This window comes from Plectropomus leopardus, chromosome 9 (genome assembly GCF_008729295.1).
Source record: "Plectropomus leopardus isolate mb chromosome 9, YSFRI_Pleo_2.0, whole genome shotgun sequence".
Lineage (NCBI taxonomy): Eukaryota > Metazoa > Chordata > Actinopteri > Perciformes > Serranidae > Plectropomus > Plectropomus leopardus.
In genome coordinates this window covers 20,414,933-20,433,943 of record NC_056471.1, presented here as the reverse complement: position 1 = coordinate 20,433,943, position 19,011 = coordinate 20,414,933, and the positions used below count along the sequence as shown (strand labels likewise).

The 19,011-nt window shown below is 39.6% G+C and overlaps 2 protein-coding genes across 2 annotated transcripts in view; both read right to left on the bottom strand.

Annotated features, from left to right (window-relative positions):
- Positions 1 to 1,505: 1,505 nt before the first annotated feature.
- Positions 1,506 to 6,772, bottom strand: trmt112 (tRNA methyltransferase activator subunit 11-2). The gene is made up of 4 exons (XM_042493475.1): positions 6,576 to 6,772; positions 4,800 to 4,901; positions 3,673 to 3,765; positions 1,506 to 1,916 (listed from the first exon to the last, which is right to left on the bottom strand). The coding sequence occupies exons 1-4, from the start codon at positions 6,648 to 6,650 to the stop codon at positions 1,815 to 1,817; spliced, it is 372 nt and encodes a 123-aa protein (XP_042349409.1). The 5' UTR covers positions 6,651 to 6,772; the 3' UTR covers positions 1,506 to 1,814.
- A 2,562-nt stretch (positions 6,773 to 9,334) lies between these two features.
- The window catches only part of atg2a (autophagy related 2A), a 36,511-nt gene continuing 26,834 nt past the window's right edge, over positions 9,335 to 19,011 (bottom strand). The window contains exons 28-42 of the mRNA XM_042492996.1: positions 18,732 to 18,902; positions 18,075 to 18,201; positions 17,321 to 17,544; positions 17,012 to 17,241; positions 16,730 to 16,865; positions 16,422 to 16,649; positions 16,174 to 16,275; positions 15,892 to 15,976; positions 15,024 to 15,174; positions 13,862 to 13,931; positions 13,640 to 13,722; positions 13,429 to 13,550; positions 11,712 to 11,866; positions 11,355 to 11,513; positions 9,335 to 10,269 (exon numbers count right to left, since the gene is read on the bottom strand). Of these exons, the coding sequence (XP_042348930.1) occupies positions 10,033 to 10,269; positions 11,355 to 11,513; positions 11,712 to 11,866; positions 13,429 to 13,550; positions 13,640 to 13,722; positions 13,862 to 13,931; positions 15,024 to 15,174; positions 15,892 to 15,976; positions 16,174 to 16,275; positions 16,422 to 16,649; positions 16,730 to 16,865; positions 17,012 to 17,241; positions 17,321 to 17,544; positions 18,075 to 18,201; positions 18,732 to 18,902 (2,280 nt within the window). The 3' untranslated portion in view covers positions 9,335 to 10,032. The remainder of the gene's footprint in view (positions 10,270 to 11,354; positions 11,514 to 11,711; positions 11,867 to 13,428; positions 13,551 to 13,639; positions 13,723 to 13,861; positions 13,932 to 15,023; positions 15,175 to 15,891; positions 15,977 to 16,173; positions 16,276 to 16,421; positions 16,650 to 16,729; positions 16,866 to 17,011; positions 17,242 to 17,320; positions 17,545 to 18,074; positions 18,202 to 18,731; positions 18,903 to 19,011) is intronic.

Genomic DNA, 19,011 nt, shown 5'->3' with positions numbered 1-19,011 from the left:
CCGATGTAATATGAACGGCTCATTCTGAATTATGGAAAAACAACAATTCTTATTTTCAAGTAAATAAACATTAAACACTAATGGAAACATTCGGTCATTTCTGCTAAAATATCCCTTTAAAGTTTAACACAAATGTTTACATATTACACCTTAGAAGTTGTTAATAGTCTTAAATTTGAATTTGTAATATATCTAATTTATCAATCTTTTAATTTCTTTTTGTCAAAATGAGTAAAACTTAACTCTTCTGTGTGAAATACCACATCTCTGATGTTAGAAATCTTTAGCACTACCAGTTACCCTGATACTTTTATTTTTTCTTATCTTTTTACTTCTTACTTGCTCTTACCTGTTGACAACATTTTGATTAATCTAGTTCACTCACATTAATTACTATATATGCACAGGACCACATATATACTACTTACTGTTATAATTAGCTGAAATGATTAAGACAAAGTATAAGACAAAATCTGTCCCAATTTGTTGGAAAAAAAAGATCCTGAAAAGGGCTTTTAAATACCCTGTTATATATCATATTCAATTTCTGCAACTATATCCCCCTAAATCCTACACACTGAACCTGTAAATATTTAACCATCAAAATGTCAAAATATAAGATGGGGAAATTAAATGTATTAGTCAATCCAGTGATTTCAAAATGCAGATTTCGGGAAGATCTCAGTGCGATTTTCAGCTCAGACTCACCCGGCAGCTTAAGGCTTATCCTAATTTTATTAAATCACTTCACAGCCCATCCCTTTTTTTATCTTTATCTTTTCTAGCTTTCAATCTAGGCCCTTTCTTTCCCCTCTGGTCCTCTTTCGGTCTCATTGTTAATTACAGCTCAGAACTTGGAGAGGACTGTTAATCTGTCAGGGGTGGTTTTTATTGCTGCTCTGCTGCCATCCCATTATACCATTATTATAGTTGCGGGTGCAGGCCTGTAATTGCTGTAAGTAGAAGGGAAAGGTAGGAGAGACTCAGGCTGCCTCGAGGCTTCTGGTCAGGGCAGCCCCCCCCTTCATCATCTATCCTGGCAAGGTTTCTAAAAATGATAACACCGCCCGCGAACAAAACGCTCCTGTTCCAACTTGACTGCTGCTGCCGCACCAGAAACGATCACAAAGAAACCAAATACTGCTTCTTTCAGGAGCATTTAAAAGATGAGACGCTGTGGGGCATCGCAGCCTGCCCAGGTGGGGTGATGTGTGTGTGCTGCAATGTGAGGCATAAAAGAAAAAAAAAAAAAAAGGAAAAAAGAAAGACTTCCTCAAAAACAACTTCTAACCCGCCTGCTTTTTCTGCCTCTTTTCCTCAAAGCCAAATATAGACAAGCCACTGCCACGTCATCTGGCCCTCAGCACTTTCTTAAACCCTGAGAGAGGGCGAGATGGGGTTCAGAGCCTGTCACTCACTCAGAGAGCCTCAGGGGATGTATTTTTTAACTTGTCTGTAATATACGTGAATCCATATTTTCCACGAAAACCTAAAACAATTTTGGCTGTCTTCGAAAGTCGGACAGTTTTATTGAAAAAAAAAAAGAAAGAACCCAAACAGTTACAAAAATAAATACAGATAAAACCACTGGGGATGTCTCTCGGGGAACATTTCCATCTGTTGTTCTTTAAATCTTTTCTGTCCATTGGCAGCATCGGCCTCTTAACTGTCAGAACAACAATCAAACCAAACCGTGTGGCCAGTTTTCTCATGACACCAACTCAAGTCAAACCTCTCTCCTCTCTCTGTCCGAGTACCCACAATCCCATCTGAGTTTGATGTGAGGATGTGTTTGAGAACCGTGGAGCTGCTGTCTACACCTCGTCCTCGTTCAGCAGCATGTTGGGGATTCCTCTGGAGATCGGGAACTCCCGTCCGGATTCGGGGCACTGCAGGCAGCCCTCTATCACCTCCACCTGCAACACAAACACACGGCCGAGATGAGAGGAGTGAGACCACCGCTAGATGGCACCATAGAGCAAAAGACACTTTATGGCCAAAAGTATACGGACACCCTCACGCCACACTTTTGGTTTGGCCCTGTTCCGATTAAGGGAAAATAATGCTACAGCACACACTGAATGTTTTAGGCCAGTGGTTCCCAACCCCTGGCCTGTGGCCTAAAACAAGCCTTTGCAACATTTGCAACCGGGCCGTGAGAAAAAGATTTGATTCTGCCAAGACAGATTTATAATAACTCTAGAACCTGACAGTCTAGAGCAGTAATACTCAACTTATGGCCCGTGGACCAAATCTGGCCCCTCAAAGGATGCCGGATGGCCCCCCAACCATTTTCTAATTCACAATAAAAAGTGATTCAAACTGGTGAGTGTTGTTTTTTTTTAAGTTTAGCATACATAAGGTGGCAGAGTGCATACAACAGCATTAAAATACCCCCCCCCCGACAAAGGTCCGAGCTAAGACCCTAATGTCCTAAAATCCTAGAAAATGTCCTAAAGTCCTTTAAATGTCCTAAAACATCCTAAAATTCAAGAAATATCCAAAAATCCGAGAAATGTCCTAAAATCATAGAAATGTCCTTAAGTCCTATAAACGTCCCAAAATCCTAGAAACATCCTAAAGAACCTGAAACGTCCTGAAATCGTAGAAGCACGTACGGGGCTGCTATGAATTGCCCCTGGCCTCGCTGCTGTGGTTTGAGAGGAAGAGCGGGTCGTCCACTAACTGGGTTCGATTCCTGGCTCCTCTTTCAATCAGTGTGTGAGTTAGAGGAAAACTGTAAAGCGCTTTGTCTGTTCATGTAGAAAAGCACCGTACAAACGCCATCTGTTCACCATTAATACCAATGGTTTTGGAATGAGATGTTCAAGAATTACATGTGTCATGTTTGGGAGTCTACATATTTTTGGGCATGCTGTGTACATACTGGGGTTAGAACAATGTCTGAAACTAAAGTATTTTAGTTTCTGTGTTTGATCTCCACATAAATGGCACTCTCCGCCACTACATGGACGTGGTGCAGTTATGAAAAAAAAGACTGCGGAGGAAACGACCACATGAAAGCTTTGCTGCTAATTGCTATTGCCAGTAACAGATAAACAGAAATAGGAACAGGATGTGAAGTGCCTTCTGTACCTTTCTGTGTGACTGCGGGAGTGAATATTATAAGCTGTTTGTTTTTATCCAAAACGTGCATTTAAGTGTTTGAAGAAACTTATTCTAATGATTCTTTCACTGTGTTAAGTGGAACAAGCATAGGAAACACTGCTGAGATCCACACGGTGAAAAATGTCAAGAATGGAGAAGTGGTCTATTTTTTTTTTTTTTTTTTACAAAATCCACAAACACAAAAGGACAAAGACGCTCCTTTCATTCAGAATTGGTTTCAGGCTGGTGAAAAAGTGTTGGTTTGATTAATAATGAAAGTAGTTGTGAATTAAAATATTTATCCCAAAATAAAATCACTGTAAACATTAGGGAAAAACACTACGGCTGCACCAAATAGTAAATTCTTTATTTGATGGACAGAAATCGTATCTATCACCTCATGGTTTCAGCTTCTTCAGTGTGAGATTATGCTGTATTTTTCTGTATTATAGCATTGTAAACCAAACATCTGCATCCTATTTCTACATAATGTAGTAACATACACATTTATAATCACTGCAGTCAAAAAACACCCGCCAGTGCTGACAGAAACGACCTTCTTACCTCTAACAGCACTCTGTGCACTTTTTTCAGGAACTCTTCGTTGTTCTCGTATTCTGGCAGCAGCTCACCCGGCAGGTCCTGCCGTTGTCCCAACTAAAGACGAAAAAGTACTTTTATCGTTTCAGAGACAATCGCAACTATTAAACAAGACTTAGCCGAAAAGATTTTATTCTTTGTAGATTTAAAAGTTCAGAGCGCAAAAACAGCTTTTCATATTCAGCTGCAATTGAACAGAATAAACTTCTTATAACTCTGAAACTGACTGAAGCAGAGCGAAAACAAGCTCTGAAGAAATGATTTGCAAACAGTCTCATGATAGGGACCGTGCCTAAATGAATACAGTGTTGTCCTTTTATGTCTCTAATTGTTTCTGTATGTAATTATTTGGATATAACAGGATCACAAAAATAAACCTGCTCTTGTGTAATTTAATAAAAAACAGTTGTAGATGTATGTGATAACTGTTTCAGGTGAAGCCGTTTTTTTTGTGTATTCTACGATTGTCAAATAAATAAATATATCCATTCATGAGACAGTGACGACTGGTCAAACTGGGCAGTTGCATTCATTAGTGGATGTTACTGGGTGCAAGAGGGGACCATAAAATAATATCCATCTACTGGAGAACAAGATACTACAGATCTAAACACATAATGGCACATTACCCAGCACCCCAGTAACTGAAACACTGTTTACTGTATACTAGGGGATTAAGTTTCAGGTGTTAATATTTTGTTAACCAATTCCTTAATCTGCAATCACTCTCCTGGACCACTGCTGCTGATTAAAAAATACCCCCACACTCAATCTCGTCCTACAATAGATTATAATGTGATTTTTTTTGTCAATTTGAGCTTTTAAATAGATAAAACACATACAAAAAATAAAAAAATAACAGAACAAAACCAAACAAACCTGGGCACACATAGCATTGAATACAAATATATTACAATAGAATAAAAGTTTGTTTTCCTTTAAAGTTAAAATAACCCTTACACTCTTAAAGCATCTGAGCTTGAGGGACACTTCACAGCTTTTTACTGTGACCCTCTGGAGAGTTTTAAAAGTCTGCTGGTATTCAGATTTATAATTTTATATATAACAAGTTATGACGGTCTCCTACTCACCTCCTCTGCAGCCTGGACGAGAGCACTCCACTCCAGTTTGGGGATCATCCGGCTGACAAACTGAGGGTTGAAGTCCACCTCATTCACCTTCACCTCAGTGGCCTGCACAAAAAAACAGCCGGTTCATGAAGACATTTAGGGGCCCAAGTCAAATAAAATGTATTTATATTGTCAAATATCACAAAGCAAAATTTTGTCTCAGGGGGCTTTACACTGTGTACATTTACACATGTGAAGCACTGAATTTAAGGATGTTTAGTGAAAACTGTAGTGCACATGCAATAAAAAAAGTTTTCTATTTTCTTTAAAGGTATTTTTTGATGCTAATATATGGCACTTATTTAACACTGAGACGCAGGAAGTCATATTATATAGCAGAGGGTAAATATATTGCATCTAAAAACTGTGCTGCCATTTCATTTTATTCAGATATATATATGTTTACACTTTTTTCACATTTTTACTATAACTTACTTTAACCTTATTCTTTTTACTTCATCGTCTCTTAAAGTTTATGTTATGCACCAATACAAAAAAGAAAATGAATTGAACTTGAAAAACTACTTGACCACTGACTAATGTGAGTACTTTGGAAAATTGAATTGATGAGCATTACACACATTCACTTACTTTAGTAAATCAATTTCTTTGAAAATTGTTTTTTTTTTTTCATTTGTCAGACCAATGTTGAATTAAGATTTCTTAATTTTCATTTTTTATATGAAAATTGAACTAATAAGTGTTACTGAGTGTTACATAGACCCTGTTTCTGTGTGATTTTGAGCATACAGTATCAAAATATTACAATGTGATAAAAAACAATGGAACACTTAATTTTGTGAACTTTCTCCAAATACATTTTGGCAAGAAAATTTCATTAAAAGAACCTGATTTGTTAATATTATTTAGAAATTCAAATTTCTCCAATCATGAACAGTATATAATTACTTAGCTCATTATTTTCGCCAAATTTTACATTGGTGAGATGTAGGGAACGAAAATTCAAAGGACTTTTTCAGGTGCTGGAACCAAAAAAAAAAAAAAGGGGGCATACTAAGAAAAGATGTGCAAACTGTATTAAAAAGCACCCAGCAAATTTCAGTTGTGCAACATTTCGATCTAACCTTTAAAAAAAAAATCAAAAAATGTAAAACTTGAAAATGCGTAATAAAAAAAATGATCAAAACTCTGAATTAATGCAGATCTTACAACTTTACTTTATGACTAATTGCGTGAACTCATCCGTGTGTATTAATACCTGTATCTATATTATTTTACACTATTTTATTTTCTGTTATTATATTTTTTGAGTTTTACATACTTTTCTCATTATTGTTGTTTGTAATTGTTTGTAAATGTTTGTATTGTACACTGAATACACGGTTTTCGGATATTATATATATTTTTAAGTCTCAAAATATACAATATGGAGATGACTCTGAAATCAAAATTATGAGGACACATAAAGCTGCATCTGTAATACTAATAGAGCCTTTTTGTATATTTTAAAACAATATAGTTTATTTCAGACATGAGGTTCAGTTAGTTTACGGATGCTAGCTTGCTAGCCTCCAGTTAGCTTGTTCTTGACCGTTACAAGAAGCAAAATAACAACTTTCAAGTGTCTAATGTCACATTATATGTATCATTAATCCGCATGTGTTTGTCTCTCTCATTTTAATCATACAGAGTCATAAAATATCAAACACAAAGTCAAAGTTGATGCTGTCAGTCTGTCGCGTTAGCCGCGAGCCGTTAGCTTGGCCGGTGTTTTACCTTGATGAGAAGCGGGTATCCTTTAGTCACTCCCTTCACGTGAGATGTCAACATGTTGTGCGTGAGCAGCTTCATGATTACGAACGACTGTCACTTGTTCAAGTGAGTATTTTGTGGTAAATGTACACGGATTAATGAAGTTTCTGTCTCTTGGCTACGTTTAAAAGTCACGCAGTGGCGTTTACATGCGGACCGGATGTGCTTCTGTTGCATCGCCATAAAAAGTCCCCCGAAGCACTAAGACAACCGCAGTTGGTTCCGCGATTTAACTTTATTTTTTAATGTCAATATATCTCTTCATTGTAGTCCCTTTAGTGTAACTTACTCTGAATTAAAACACAAACTGTTTTTTAGCAGCACATATTTTTCCCTGAGCCTCCCTGAGTGACATCAGCCTCTCTCCACCATAAATTAGTCTTTAGATTTTTAGAAATTATCCCTTGATGTTTGAAGGTTCAAAATTGAAAACCTGGAGTTGGAAAAAAGCAAGCTTGTCATGCATGCTGGTTAGTTATTGTAAGCAGTTTATTTTGGTGAAATTTTTAATGAGACGTTGAATAAAGCGATTTAAATGAAACCACTATTTTAAGCTTAGATTAGGACATGCTTTTTCTTAAAACTGACATGTTTGTTGCACATAATGTGTTCAAGAAATGTTGGAAATTTGAAAATCCAACAATAATTTCTGTTACAGTTCCTCGCTATGGTAGATGGTGTGATTTTTCCAATTTTTGAAGAAAACATGCCTTCCAAACATTTGTGTCTCAGAGGATATTCAAACTTAAAATACAATGATTTAAAGTTGTATGCCCCTCCATAAGCCAAAATACAAAAAAAACATAAGCCCCTCCCCAGTGCTTAAGAAATTATTTGACATGTCCCCTATAATCGATGGTAGAACAAGCATTTAGACCAAAGTTAAAGTACAAATAAAACTGTTAAAAGGGAAAAAAAAATCTGTTTAAAAAAATATTCAGCAGATATCAACATATTTTACAAAAGAATATCATATATTAAATAAGTTGATTATTGTTACTGATGCATTAACGTGTAAGCGGCATTTTACCCCTGTTGTGTAAAATCCTACATTAATAACATATCTTTGTTTACCATATTGCCACTCAAAACTGGTGGAAACACAGCTGATTCGCTGGATAACTCTGAGTCTCTTTAGATCCTGAGCAGAACATGTTCAAATTTGGTAGAAAAGGAGTATGTGAGAGACATGGAAAAAGTGTTGCAAATGTCCCCAGTGTCCCCTACATAGTACATGTACTTGTAACCACAACAGCCAGAAGAAAATATTACTAAGCAGCAAAAAAGTGAGGAACACATGATGTTCAGTTTTTATATTCAAATTTTTTATTTTTTGTATTAATTTTGTATACTCCTCGTCTTTGTATTATACAGGTCATTCATACAGTTTATGATATAGTAAATAGTAATTACACACAAGAGGTGTAACAAGCATCAACCTGTCATCCTCACAGACATGCATCATGCGCGCACACAAACACACAGTCTCTCATTCAGACGCACGCACACGCACAGAGGGACACATCCCTTACACTTATTAAACAAAAAAGATAAAAATGTAAAACTTTGTTTTTTAACCACAAAACCCCCAATTTTTCATCCTCCATTGTCACCAGATTCACATCCTCTCAACTCTTATTTTGAAAACGAGTATGACAATACTTAATGTTTTAACAGAATAAAAAACAAATAAAGAAACATTTAAAAAATGCAGGAAGGCAACTAAAGAAGAGGGCAGAGCCGTTCAGAAGAGAGACCCCGGTCTTTAACTCTTCACGGAAACAGAAGCACAAACGAGCTGCAATGCAGAAGGAAGAACCACTGGCTGACATCCGGACAGTTCACTGCGAGTTACAGACGGCTGAAGCCCAACTTCGACTTTGTGGAGCTTTAACAGAATCCGATGTGCTACAGAGTTTCGAGGTTTCGTGTGATCCGTATCTCAATTCAGTCGTGAACCTTGTTCTCAGTCAGGTGTGCATCAATGTGAGCCAGTATGAGTTAAACTTGAAGCAGGGAGGGTGCAGGGTGGAGGAAGGCAACAGAAACTAGTCAGAAAGAGCACTCTGCAAGGTTTATGGCACAAATAACAGCAGACAGAAGCAGTGGGGCTGAAGCTGCGTGTTGTGACCTCTGGAGGTGTTAGCAAAGGACACTTCATCAAAATATTCTCCCTGTCTCATCGACGAGCATCACTGGACAACAAGCGGACCAAAGCTCAGGTCACATGACTTGTTCATCTCAGACTGCATCCAAAGAAGGGTAAGAGTTTGCATCTTGTGACGGGTACATTATAATACAAAGAGAAGAAACTTCTGGCATAAGTTCAGCTTCTTCCAAACGTTTATGAAATTGCCCTAAAGCTGAAATATGTTTGTCTCACAAATTCTGCAAGTGATGCTGGAGTTTTTACCTCTCCCTCTTCTCCTTGCACCTTGTAAGAAGGTCAAATTATGCCAGAGGTCACGACTTTACCCCTTACTCATCTGGGCAAATTGGCTTAATTTCTTTCAAAAACATGGGAAGAAAGCAATGAGCAATTTAAGAAGAGATTAGTGAAAAGAAATTTAAAATGACCATAAAAGAAAAAAAAATAAATGACGTGAAAAAAATCTTAAAAATAAAAAAAAAATTAATTGACGTGAAAAAAAATCTTAAAAATAAATAAATAAAAAAAGTAACATAATTTTAAATATGTAATTATGATAATTAGAAATGTGGTTTCCTGGACATTTTTCATGATCTTTTTATTTTATTTTTTTAAAATAATCTTCTAAATCGAGTAATCTCTTAAAATCTCTTATGTCATTCCCCTTTTTCAAGTTTCCAAAAGAAATCAAACCATTTTGGCGATGGCTCAAAGGTTTAAATACTTGTGAGTGCAGCACAAGAAAAGTGATGCTGATACAGGTTTCAAAGGGTTAAATCAGATTACAAATAGTTTCGAGCAGCACAATTCAGATCGAATGAAGCGCCCACAGTCTGCGTCTCTTATGAACAAGGAAACCTTGAGAGTGATAACCCTACCTGCACTGGGTTGGATTAAAAATGAAGCTAGCTGAGTGTGACGGTGATATGTTTGCACAGACAGTGAGGAGAATCTGCAGACGCGTGTGTCACTGAGGGGACAAATATGAGGAGAGCTCCTGCTGAATGCACAAGAGAATGATTGAATGTGGTTACATCCATGTCTGATGGAGCCACGCAAAACACTGTGTGTCAGTAACTGCAGTAGTCGTTAGTCGTCGTTTTGTTTTTAAATTGGAGCGCACACTGACTCTCATTAGTCAATACATACATGCAAAGTCACATTCAGATCCTGATTCGCTCCTTTAGCTGAGACTTCCATGAATCACAATCACACACACACACACACACACACACTTTCTCTCTCACAGACAAACAAAAAAAAAAGTCGTCATCATTCTTGGCCGTCCTCCGTGCGCCACTTCAGGAAGTCCTCCTTCCGGGCGTCTGGTTTGATCTGGTTCCGCATGCCACCGAGTAGATTGGATGTGGCTTCAGAAGCCACTATTAGGGGTCGGACCACGGTGGGCGGGATCTGCCGCAGGACGCCACCCACAGCACCGGGCAGACCCTTCTGTTCGTGGCCGCGGGATGCTACATCGCACAAGGTCTGAGCCGTGTCAATCACTCCCTGGAGAGCAGAGGGAGAGAGTACAGGGAGGGATTAGTCGAAATAATTAGTGTTTTTAGTACACTTATATATTTGCACTAAAGGGACCAGAACTCAGGTTGTGCAGGAAATACTTTTGTCTGCTAATCAATTGATTGATTGTTCGGTCCATAAACAAATAGCCCACAAAGTCCAGGTCAATTTGTTTTTTTGTATATTCTGTATATTATTAACATATTCTGATCTTTGCATTAAACCTCCTGCATTGTACATGACCAAAACCAACAACACCTGAGCTCTACTGGCTGAATGAAGACAATAAGATGTGGTTAAAAACTTTGATTTTTTTAGCAGGTTGACCTTTAGTTTCAGATTTAAATCACTATGTACTTTTTTCAAGAGGCACAAATGAACACCGTGCAGAGATTAGAAACCTGTTTAAATATTCATGGCTAAGAAATTTCTTTCTTCAGGAAAAGCTGCAGAAATCTGGTTTCTGTAAAGTTGAAGTTCGGGATTCTTCTATATAAATTAATGTCTGTTGCCAAACAAGTGCATGTTGCTGATTAAGTCGATTAAGCCCATCACTGCCCCTGTTTTTCGCAGTATACTATGAGTTGTGGTGTCTCGTTTCTGTGATGACTTTCCCACACTGGCACATCAAAAGTGATGCTTTTCACGCCAACCAGCAAGAGCTAGTGGAGGCAGGAAGGATGGGGAGACTAAAGCGACAGATCAGCATCTATGAGGGGGAAGCTGTGGCAGAAATACTAAGAGGCTTCCAAGAAAAGTTCCTAAAGTGCATGCTCTAGATAAAAAACAAAACAAAACTTGGTGTTCAGAGAAAGAGTAAGTTCAAGAAAAAATTTAAAGAGAGCGCTCACGGTAGTTGGGGGAGAAGTGGCGAGCTCACCTGCAGGTATACGTCATAATTCGCCAACAGCGTTTGTGTAATTACTCTCTTTGCCAGAGGTGGAAACAGATGTTCAACACACCAGCCTTCATCCCCAAACCTGATTATGCAACATGAGTTTTTCATAAATTGGATTCTCAGTTCTCTAGAAGGGCCCGTTATGAATTTGGAGAGGGCAAGTTTGGGGACGCACCTCTCTGACGGTGTCGTAGGCCTTGGCCACGCCCTCTCTGAGGTCTGCGGGCTGAGCAGCTCTGCGGGGCCGGCTGGGAGGGGCCCTGCCCTCCGTGATGGCGAAGCGGTTCAGGGGGGGAGTTGGAGACAAGATGTCGTACACTGTCTCTGCTGTGGCCTGTGAGAGAAAAAGACAAACGTTGCTTTACACTTTTTGGCAAGAGAGACAGACTAGCTGAAACTCAACGGACTCAACTAAAAACTTCAGAATAAGAGTTTGTTAACACACTTTGTGAAAAGCAGTTTGTCTCTGCGTTACCTGAAACACATTTAGATTCTGCATAACTTAAACTCGCAGTCCTGACAGACTGAGTACCTGTATGGCCTGCACCAGCCTGTTGCTGAGCTCCAGAGCAGCTGATGCTGTGGAGGTGCCGAAGGACGCTGCCCCCCTCTGGAGACCTCGAATAATGCGTCCATCCTTCCTGTACTGCTCTATGGGCAACCAGAACAGATCCCTCACTCCGTGGACTGGAGACACACATGGAGATAAAAAAGGGGAAGATAATGAACTGATTGACATGAAGAACATATACATTGCTTCATTGCTACCCGTCTTTTGGCAATAAATAAATGGAAGAGAAATAATTTTCTAAAGCCAAACAAAAACAAAACTGAAATCCTGCTTGTCGGGGCTAAAACAAAAAGAGAAACGCTGTGTAGTGATCTGGGGACTTAAAACTCCCAGGATTAAATCTGAGGTTACAAGTCTCGGTGTGATCCTAGATTCAGATCTAAGCTTCAAGTCACAATTAACAAGGTGACCAAAACATATTTTTTCCACTTTAGAAACGTAGCTAAGGTACAACCATTTCTAAATCAGGCAGCTGCAGAAAAGTTGATTCATGCCTTTATTTCAAGCCGACTTGACTATTGTAATGCACTTTTTACAGGCCTCTTGAAATACAGCACTGAGAGACTTCTGCTAGCTGGAAACTCTGCAGCTCAGCTGTTAACCAAAACCAAAAAGAGAGCATGTCAGTCCAGTTTTAGCTTCTCTACTGGCTTCCTGTGACGTTCAGGGTCCTTCTCCTTGTGTACAAAGCTCTGAATGGGCTCGGATGAAGCTAAATTACTATCTCTCTTGTCAACTATTTACCTTCACACACACTTATCGTAATAACTCCATTTATTAGGCACATGTTAAACAAGAAATGCAGTCCAAGATGCTTCACGAAAAAGAAATTACATGCACCAAGTGCTTCATGTGAAAATACATAATAAAACCTGCATGTAAAAATAAAATAAGATCAGAACAGAATGCATCTTCACATGGATAAAACCCACTTGAAAAACTAAGATAAAAATAAGGATAAAAATTGAATGTGCAGAATGACATGAAAATAAGATGGAAAATAAAACCCATTGAGATAATATTAATAAAAGTAAGACTAAAAGTAGAGTGTATAAAATGCTTAAAATGAATGAAAATACATTTTAAAGAAGTGCAGCAGTACGTAGGTAAGTGCAAAGCAAAATGCAAAGCAGTTAAGTCAGAGCTAGTTAAAGGCGAAAGTGAAGAGATGCGTTTTAAGTTTTCGTTTAAAACATATTTAGGGAGGTGGCTTCTCTGCTATCTACAGGCAGTGTGGTCCAGAGCTTTGGGGTGTCACTGACAAATGCTGCATCCCAAGTTTACTTTATTGGAGGTTCCCAAAAACAGCCAAAAGAAAACTAGGGATGCAGCATTTGTCAGTGACATCCCAAAGCTCTGGACCACAGGAATACTGCTGCAATTCTTTTACAGCGTTGTATCTTACAGGATTTCATGATCTATGCTGTTATCTTATGATTTCATGATTTTAAGCACTTTTGTTATAAACTCTTTTTAAATGTCCTTTTATGCTGAATTGTCTCGCTGGTTGTTTTTAACGTTGATTCTGTCAGTTTTCATGTGAAGCCCTCTGTGCTTATAATGCCCTAATTGTAAAGCTCTTTCTTGTATGAGAGGTGCTAAGTTTATTATCATTATTATTATTATAACCGTGTTATACATTGTGTAGTGAAGTGTGTTTGGAGAAGTTTCAACTCACACAGCTGGACAACTGAGTGCATGGGGCCAACACCTCCCAGAATGCCCGGCAGCTGATTCTTCCTGATGTCCGTCAGCCACTCTGTGACAGCGTACTGGATCACTTTGTCCACACCGAGGAGACTAAAAGTGTTGCAGAAGAAAAACTGAGAAACTTTCAACTGAACTTTCACTGGTCTGCCTTTCAAACATGGCGATGTGTGTTTTCGTACCCGTGTCTGCAGCAGAGCCTCTTCAGCTTCAGCTCAGAACAGTTTAACTGAGCGAGACCGATCAGAATCCCTGCAAACGTTCCCTATGAAACAAAGAGCAGGACAGCAGTGAAAATACTGTCTGTCTGTACTATTCCCCATCAACTACACAGACTTTGCAAATATATATCAATCAGAAGTTTCTGGTCATGCTGAGTGACAGACGTCTGAGTGAGCTCTCACCTGTTCAATGACGACATGTTTGCCATGATAGTCCAGCCAGATAGGCACTTCAGAGGTGAATCGGAACTCGCTGAAAATCACAGAAAAAAAGACCGTTTCATATATTACTATTTTAAACCTTTATTAAGCAAGCTGTGAGCACTTTTTCAGAGCCTGTATATTCGTACACACAAGTTTTATTGTTTGTAACACATCAGCATTGTTTGCTTTAGTTCATAAAAGCAAAGCGGCAACTGAAAAATGAAGCCGACATTGAAGTGCCAAAAACTGGGGAATGATAACCTTGAATGATAACTTAAGGCTCCAAAAGCCAGTCAATCTCCATACACCCCCATGTTAAAATGCCCACCTTCTCAGCTGAAATAAACATGTTTACAGCCTGACACACACACACACACACACACACACAGACACACAGACACACACAAAAGCAATTTGGTCTCCTTACCTAATTTCCCCTGTCAAGAAAACTGTGTGGCAAGTGCATTTTAATATCAATAAGGATTTAAGTTATGCATAATTAAGGGCCTGGTTGCTTTGAGTGACAGGTGGGTGCCATCCTCTGACAAGTTGCTACCATGGCAACGTTGGTTGGGTAACATAACCATGGTGTAGCTCCAAATTCACAGAGGTGGAGGTGTAGCTGCCGCTGTTACAGTTTGTTTTCAGAGGTTTTGGAGGAAGCACCTGAAAGCCTGACTTAACTAAAAGTACAGATTTCTTACCTGACAGTGACTCTGGTTGAAGATGAAGTCGCATATTGGAACATTACTTGAGTAAAAGTCCTAAAGTATCAAAAGTAATTTTGTGATATAAAATGTACTTACTAATGAAAGTAAAAGTAAAACTAAATGCTGATAATAAAAAAGAAAGCAGTCAGAATTTTGAGAATTATAATGTTTACTATTTCATAAAAAACATCATGTTAAAAATGGAGCGTACATTACTTGTAAACTAGCAGCTAATGTTCAGATTATCTCAACCTGCTCTTGTAAATATGGTAATTTCTGACTCCAAAAATCCAAGATGGTGACAGCAAAAATGCCTAACTCAAGGCTTCAAAACGGGAGACCACAAACCAACGGGTGACGTCTTTGTGGCTACATCGTTTATTTTATACACTCAACGCAGAATCAGGATTTCTCCGATCCTCCTTACGTACCGGAAGTAGATCGGCTGGTCGGAGGAGGAGGTGGAGCCGGCAGAGGAGGAGCTCTGCTCGCTGTATGTAGTTTCCACAGAAGCTGTGAGGTCAGGTCCCAGACCAGGGCCTGACTCCTCCTCAGACACCTTCTGGGAGGGGTCTGCCTTCACTAAAAAATACATGGAGAGGAACGATGAAAACACATATTTACCAGTCTTAGAAGAAACACAGGATCAAATATTAAACACGCTCATAATTAGTTGAAGTCATCAGTTAAAGATGCTCTGCAGCCAGCGACAATGAATAATGCTACAGTGATAATAAGCAGTACTTATACTGTGTTTATATACTTAGCACCACAAAAAGGAGCTTAGCAAATTAGAGAAGCCTGCATGACAGATCTTGTTTAACCCTTTCACACCTGGAGCCACATCACTTTTCTTGTGCTGCTTTTAGAGGCCTTTCACAAGTATTTCAGCCTTTGATCTGTGAGTTTTAAAAACCATGAGAAAAAAGACACTGAGCAACTTGGCATGAAATGTTTCACAAACCCGAAGGAATGTTAAGATTCAGAAAATATTTTTTGAAAAATGTAATAACTGTAATAAAGATAATTACATATTTAAAGTTATGTTACAAAATTAGAATTTTTAATAACTTTTTTGAGGCCTTTTTATCTTTTTTTTCTTTCAAAACTAATTTTCAGGTAATTTTCTTGCAGTTTTTACAAATTTCGGGATGACTTTTTTCTTTTGTTGCTTATTGCCTTCTTCCCATGTTTTTGAAAAAAAAAATCAAGTCAATTTGCTCAGGTTTGAAAGGGTATGAAAAACAACTGATTAAATATGCAGAAAAGAATAAAAAAACATCATCAGATGTAGCTCACCTTCAGTTGCAGGGTCCACTGGCAGATAAGGGTTAACATAGGAAGCCAGATTGCTGAAAAAGTCCTTCAGGAAAAACAGTGCGTCCTGGAAGGGAGATGGAAAAAAAGCTGGTTAGATCAAGTTATCTGCTCCTCCTCGCGCTGAAGCATTCAGTCATTTCCTTTATTCGTTTTCCAGCAAAAACTAAAACAAAAGTGTCTCTACTCAGCCACTCTGAGTGAGACTGGATTTGGACTAAAAAGATTCCACTCTTAGCGTTCAGTCTCAGGAGCTGGAGTTACCTGGTCAATGTTAAGTCGTAGTGGAAGCAGGCTGACTCGGAGACAGCATTCTGGACCACCAAGGCCAGACTCTGGACACACCTGCAGGGCCTTCACTGTCAGCTGCAAGAAGAAATACTCAATCAATACCATAATCATTATAGAAATAATATTACGGTTATTTCAGCCGCAGAACCCCTCTAACATCTGTCATGTCAGTAAGTTCATAAATCAAAGACTCCCTCTGTCTGTCCTCCCTGCTGTCTCACCATGTTGGAGTGGGCTCGGCGCGGCATGCTCTCACTGGTGTAGAGGTAGAGGAATTTGTTGATTTGTGAGGAGGCCAGTCGGTCTCGAACCTCCAGCTCCTGGACGATGAACACCTGCCTGGAGATGGGCTGCTCGCCACCGGGACCGACCCCGACCCCAGCTGCCACTGAGCCCTCCCCATCCTGCCCAGCTACGGTCGCTGGGTAGGACTCGTGCTGGAAGGACACCTGGAGGACAGAACAGGAGGACTGAGTGGAAATAGATGGCGTTTAAATGTATTAAGGTTGATGTTTCTGGTGAGACATACCTTGGTGAGTTGGATCTCCATCAGCAATGTGTGCTGACGCCCGCTGCCTCCAGCCCAGCGCCAGGAGTTCTGAGGACGAGAGGGAGCGACAGAGCGAGACGGGGACCCACGAACACCAGCGGGGACAGAACGAGCTCTGCAGGGAGAGAAGGACAGACATCATGAGCAACAGACAAAGGAGACAAGAAAAAACACACACACAGGTGCAAAACTGTCATTATGTATAGATTTAAGTTTCATCTGAGAATATGCATTGTGGCTATCTGTGTGTTTGCGAGTTACCTGTTTGCTTGCTGGGCGTGTATGGACATGGGCTTGCCACCAAAGTCTTTGCCCCCGTAGAGATGCCAGACCACAGAGATCTCCCGCAGCACCACCCTGCTCTGGGGCACTGGGAAACGGCTAGGGGCTCGGAGCAGGTCTGAGCTACCGCGAGGTCTGGAGAAGTGACTGTCCTTCACCCTGATGGGCCCCTGAGACAACACCGTCACCACGGGCTCCCCGTCCCTGGGCTGTAAATGCAGGAGTCATGCTATCAGGGAAACTGAGTTAATGGGACAATGGGACAATGGGAAAAGCAGAGAGACTCACAGGAATGCCCATCCCGGGAGCCTCCAGGATGCAAAAGTCGTCGTTGTCTGTGGAGCCCTCTGAGCCTTCCTCTGACATCATATCTGCCTGCGCCTCCGTTGCTGTGGCAACCAGCCCGTCCAGCTCAGAGTCCTCGCCCTGCAGGTCGGAGGGGCTGCGCTTTGGAGCTTCACCAGGGAACAGGTAGACGGAGACGGGCGAGCCTCTTGGCATGGAGGGTGAACCTAAAAATCCATCAGTCAGTTAAAGAAATCACTGACAACATGCAAATATTTGTTGGCTGATACTGTAAATACTCCACAGCAGAGTTATTATACTTTTGTATTTTGCATGATTTATGATCTGATCATTTCAGTTTTAATTTTTTTTGGTGAATTCTAGTTTTTATTTATGTTGCAGTTCACTAAAATGTTTTTCACATCTAGTTTTAGTTTTCAGATTAGATTTGGGATAAATATAAAGACCTCGTTCCATAGAGACTAAAAACCTCCTGAGCAAATGCATACAGGTGTGAATTATACCACCTTCACTGGATTTTGTTGTGTTCGTGAAATTTGGAAAAACGGGCAAAATTTTTTTTTCCTGCAGTAAAAGGCAAATTCTGTTAATTTGGTCAAAGTGTGACATTACAGTCCTGTGTATACCTCAAGCTTCACCACAGTTTTGTCGCACTAAAACCAGTTTAACTAAATCAGCTGACAGTCTTAACTGAACTGAACTGGATGGATGGATGGATATTCAAACTCATCAGTACCTGGCTCTAAGCTCTCTTCTCTGTGGCTCTTCTCTGTGTCGATTAAGGCATCAGCCAGGTCATACTGGTTGATCTCAGCGGTTTCAGCTGGCGGGCAGGGCGGCACCGACGCAGGACTCTCTGACAGCTAACAAGACAGAATATTCAGACAATTATATGACATTTTTGAACCACTTTTCAACATTTATGAAACCACTCTGGTCTTGTCAGCATCATTTAATTCTTACCTATTCATAATGTCAAAAATCCTATGTAGAATACCTTATACTATAGTAGACAGGGTTTTATTATATTTTAGTACACAGTATTCTTTTCTGAGTAGAGCTGAAAATTAAAATGCACGTTTACTTTCTCTTATTACACTTAAATTTCTTATTTAATATTATAAACTTTACTTCATATTGTCATTCCGTTTCTTCAAAACGTAATGGTACTACTGCTACCTCTGTTTATAACAGTCGATGTTAAAGTTTTTCTTGTGCAGTTAACTAAAAATCAAAATCGATGGTCTCAGAGTATGATTAACAGAATGCAAAGCTCTTTTAGACAAATTTTTTAATAGAAATAAAATTAATTTGAGGTACTGTACTTGTCTGAAGCCATTATTTAATTTTTCAGTTTGCTATTATAATCCTCCAGTGAATACGCCTGACTTACTGGTAATTTCTGGCCAGCGATTTCGGTGGGTGAGGTGTGTCGTGGTGGGGGGTGCAGATCGCCCTGGGAGACCAGGTACTGCAGCAGGTTGACGAGGGCGGCGCAGGAATCTGCACAGGTGTGTAGGTGAACTACGTTGTTGGAGCAACGAAGCTCAAAGAGAGGCTGAGACTGGAGCACAAAGAGAGGAATCATGTTTAAATTAATAACAGGAAAATCAATAAAAGCGGTGACAGAGAGAGTTGTAATACAGGAGGAAGAGAAAAACTTACTAATGAAA

Bases quoted from the DNA above. Each gene is read 5' to 3' on its own strand.
- trmt112 (XM_042493475.1), bottom strand. From the start codon at position 6,650: ATGAAGCTGCTCACGCACAACATGTTGACATCTCACGTGAAGGGAGTG. The intron at 4,902-6,575 runs GTAAAACACCGG...TTTTTTGTGCAG, and splicing joins GATACCCGCTTCTCATCAAG to GCCACTGAGGTGAAGGTGAA. The intron at 1,917-3,672 runs GTAAGAAGGTCG...TTTGTGTTGCAG, and splicing joins TGCACAGAGTGCTGTTAGAG to GTGGAGGTGATAGAGGGCTG.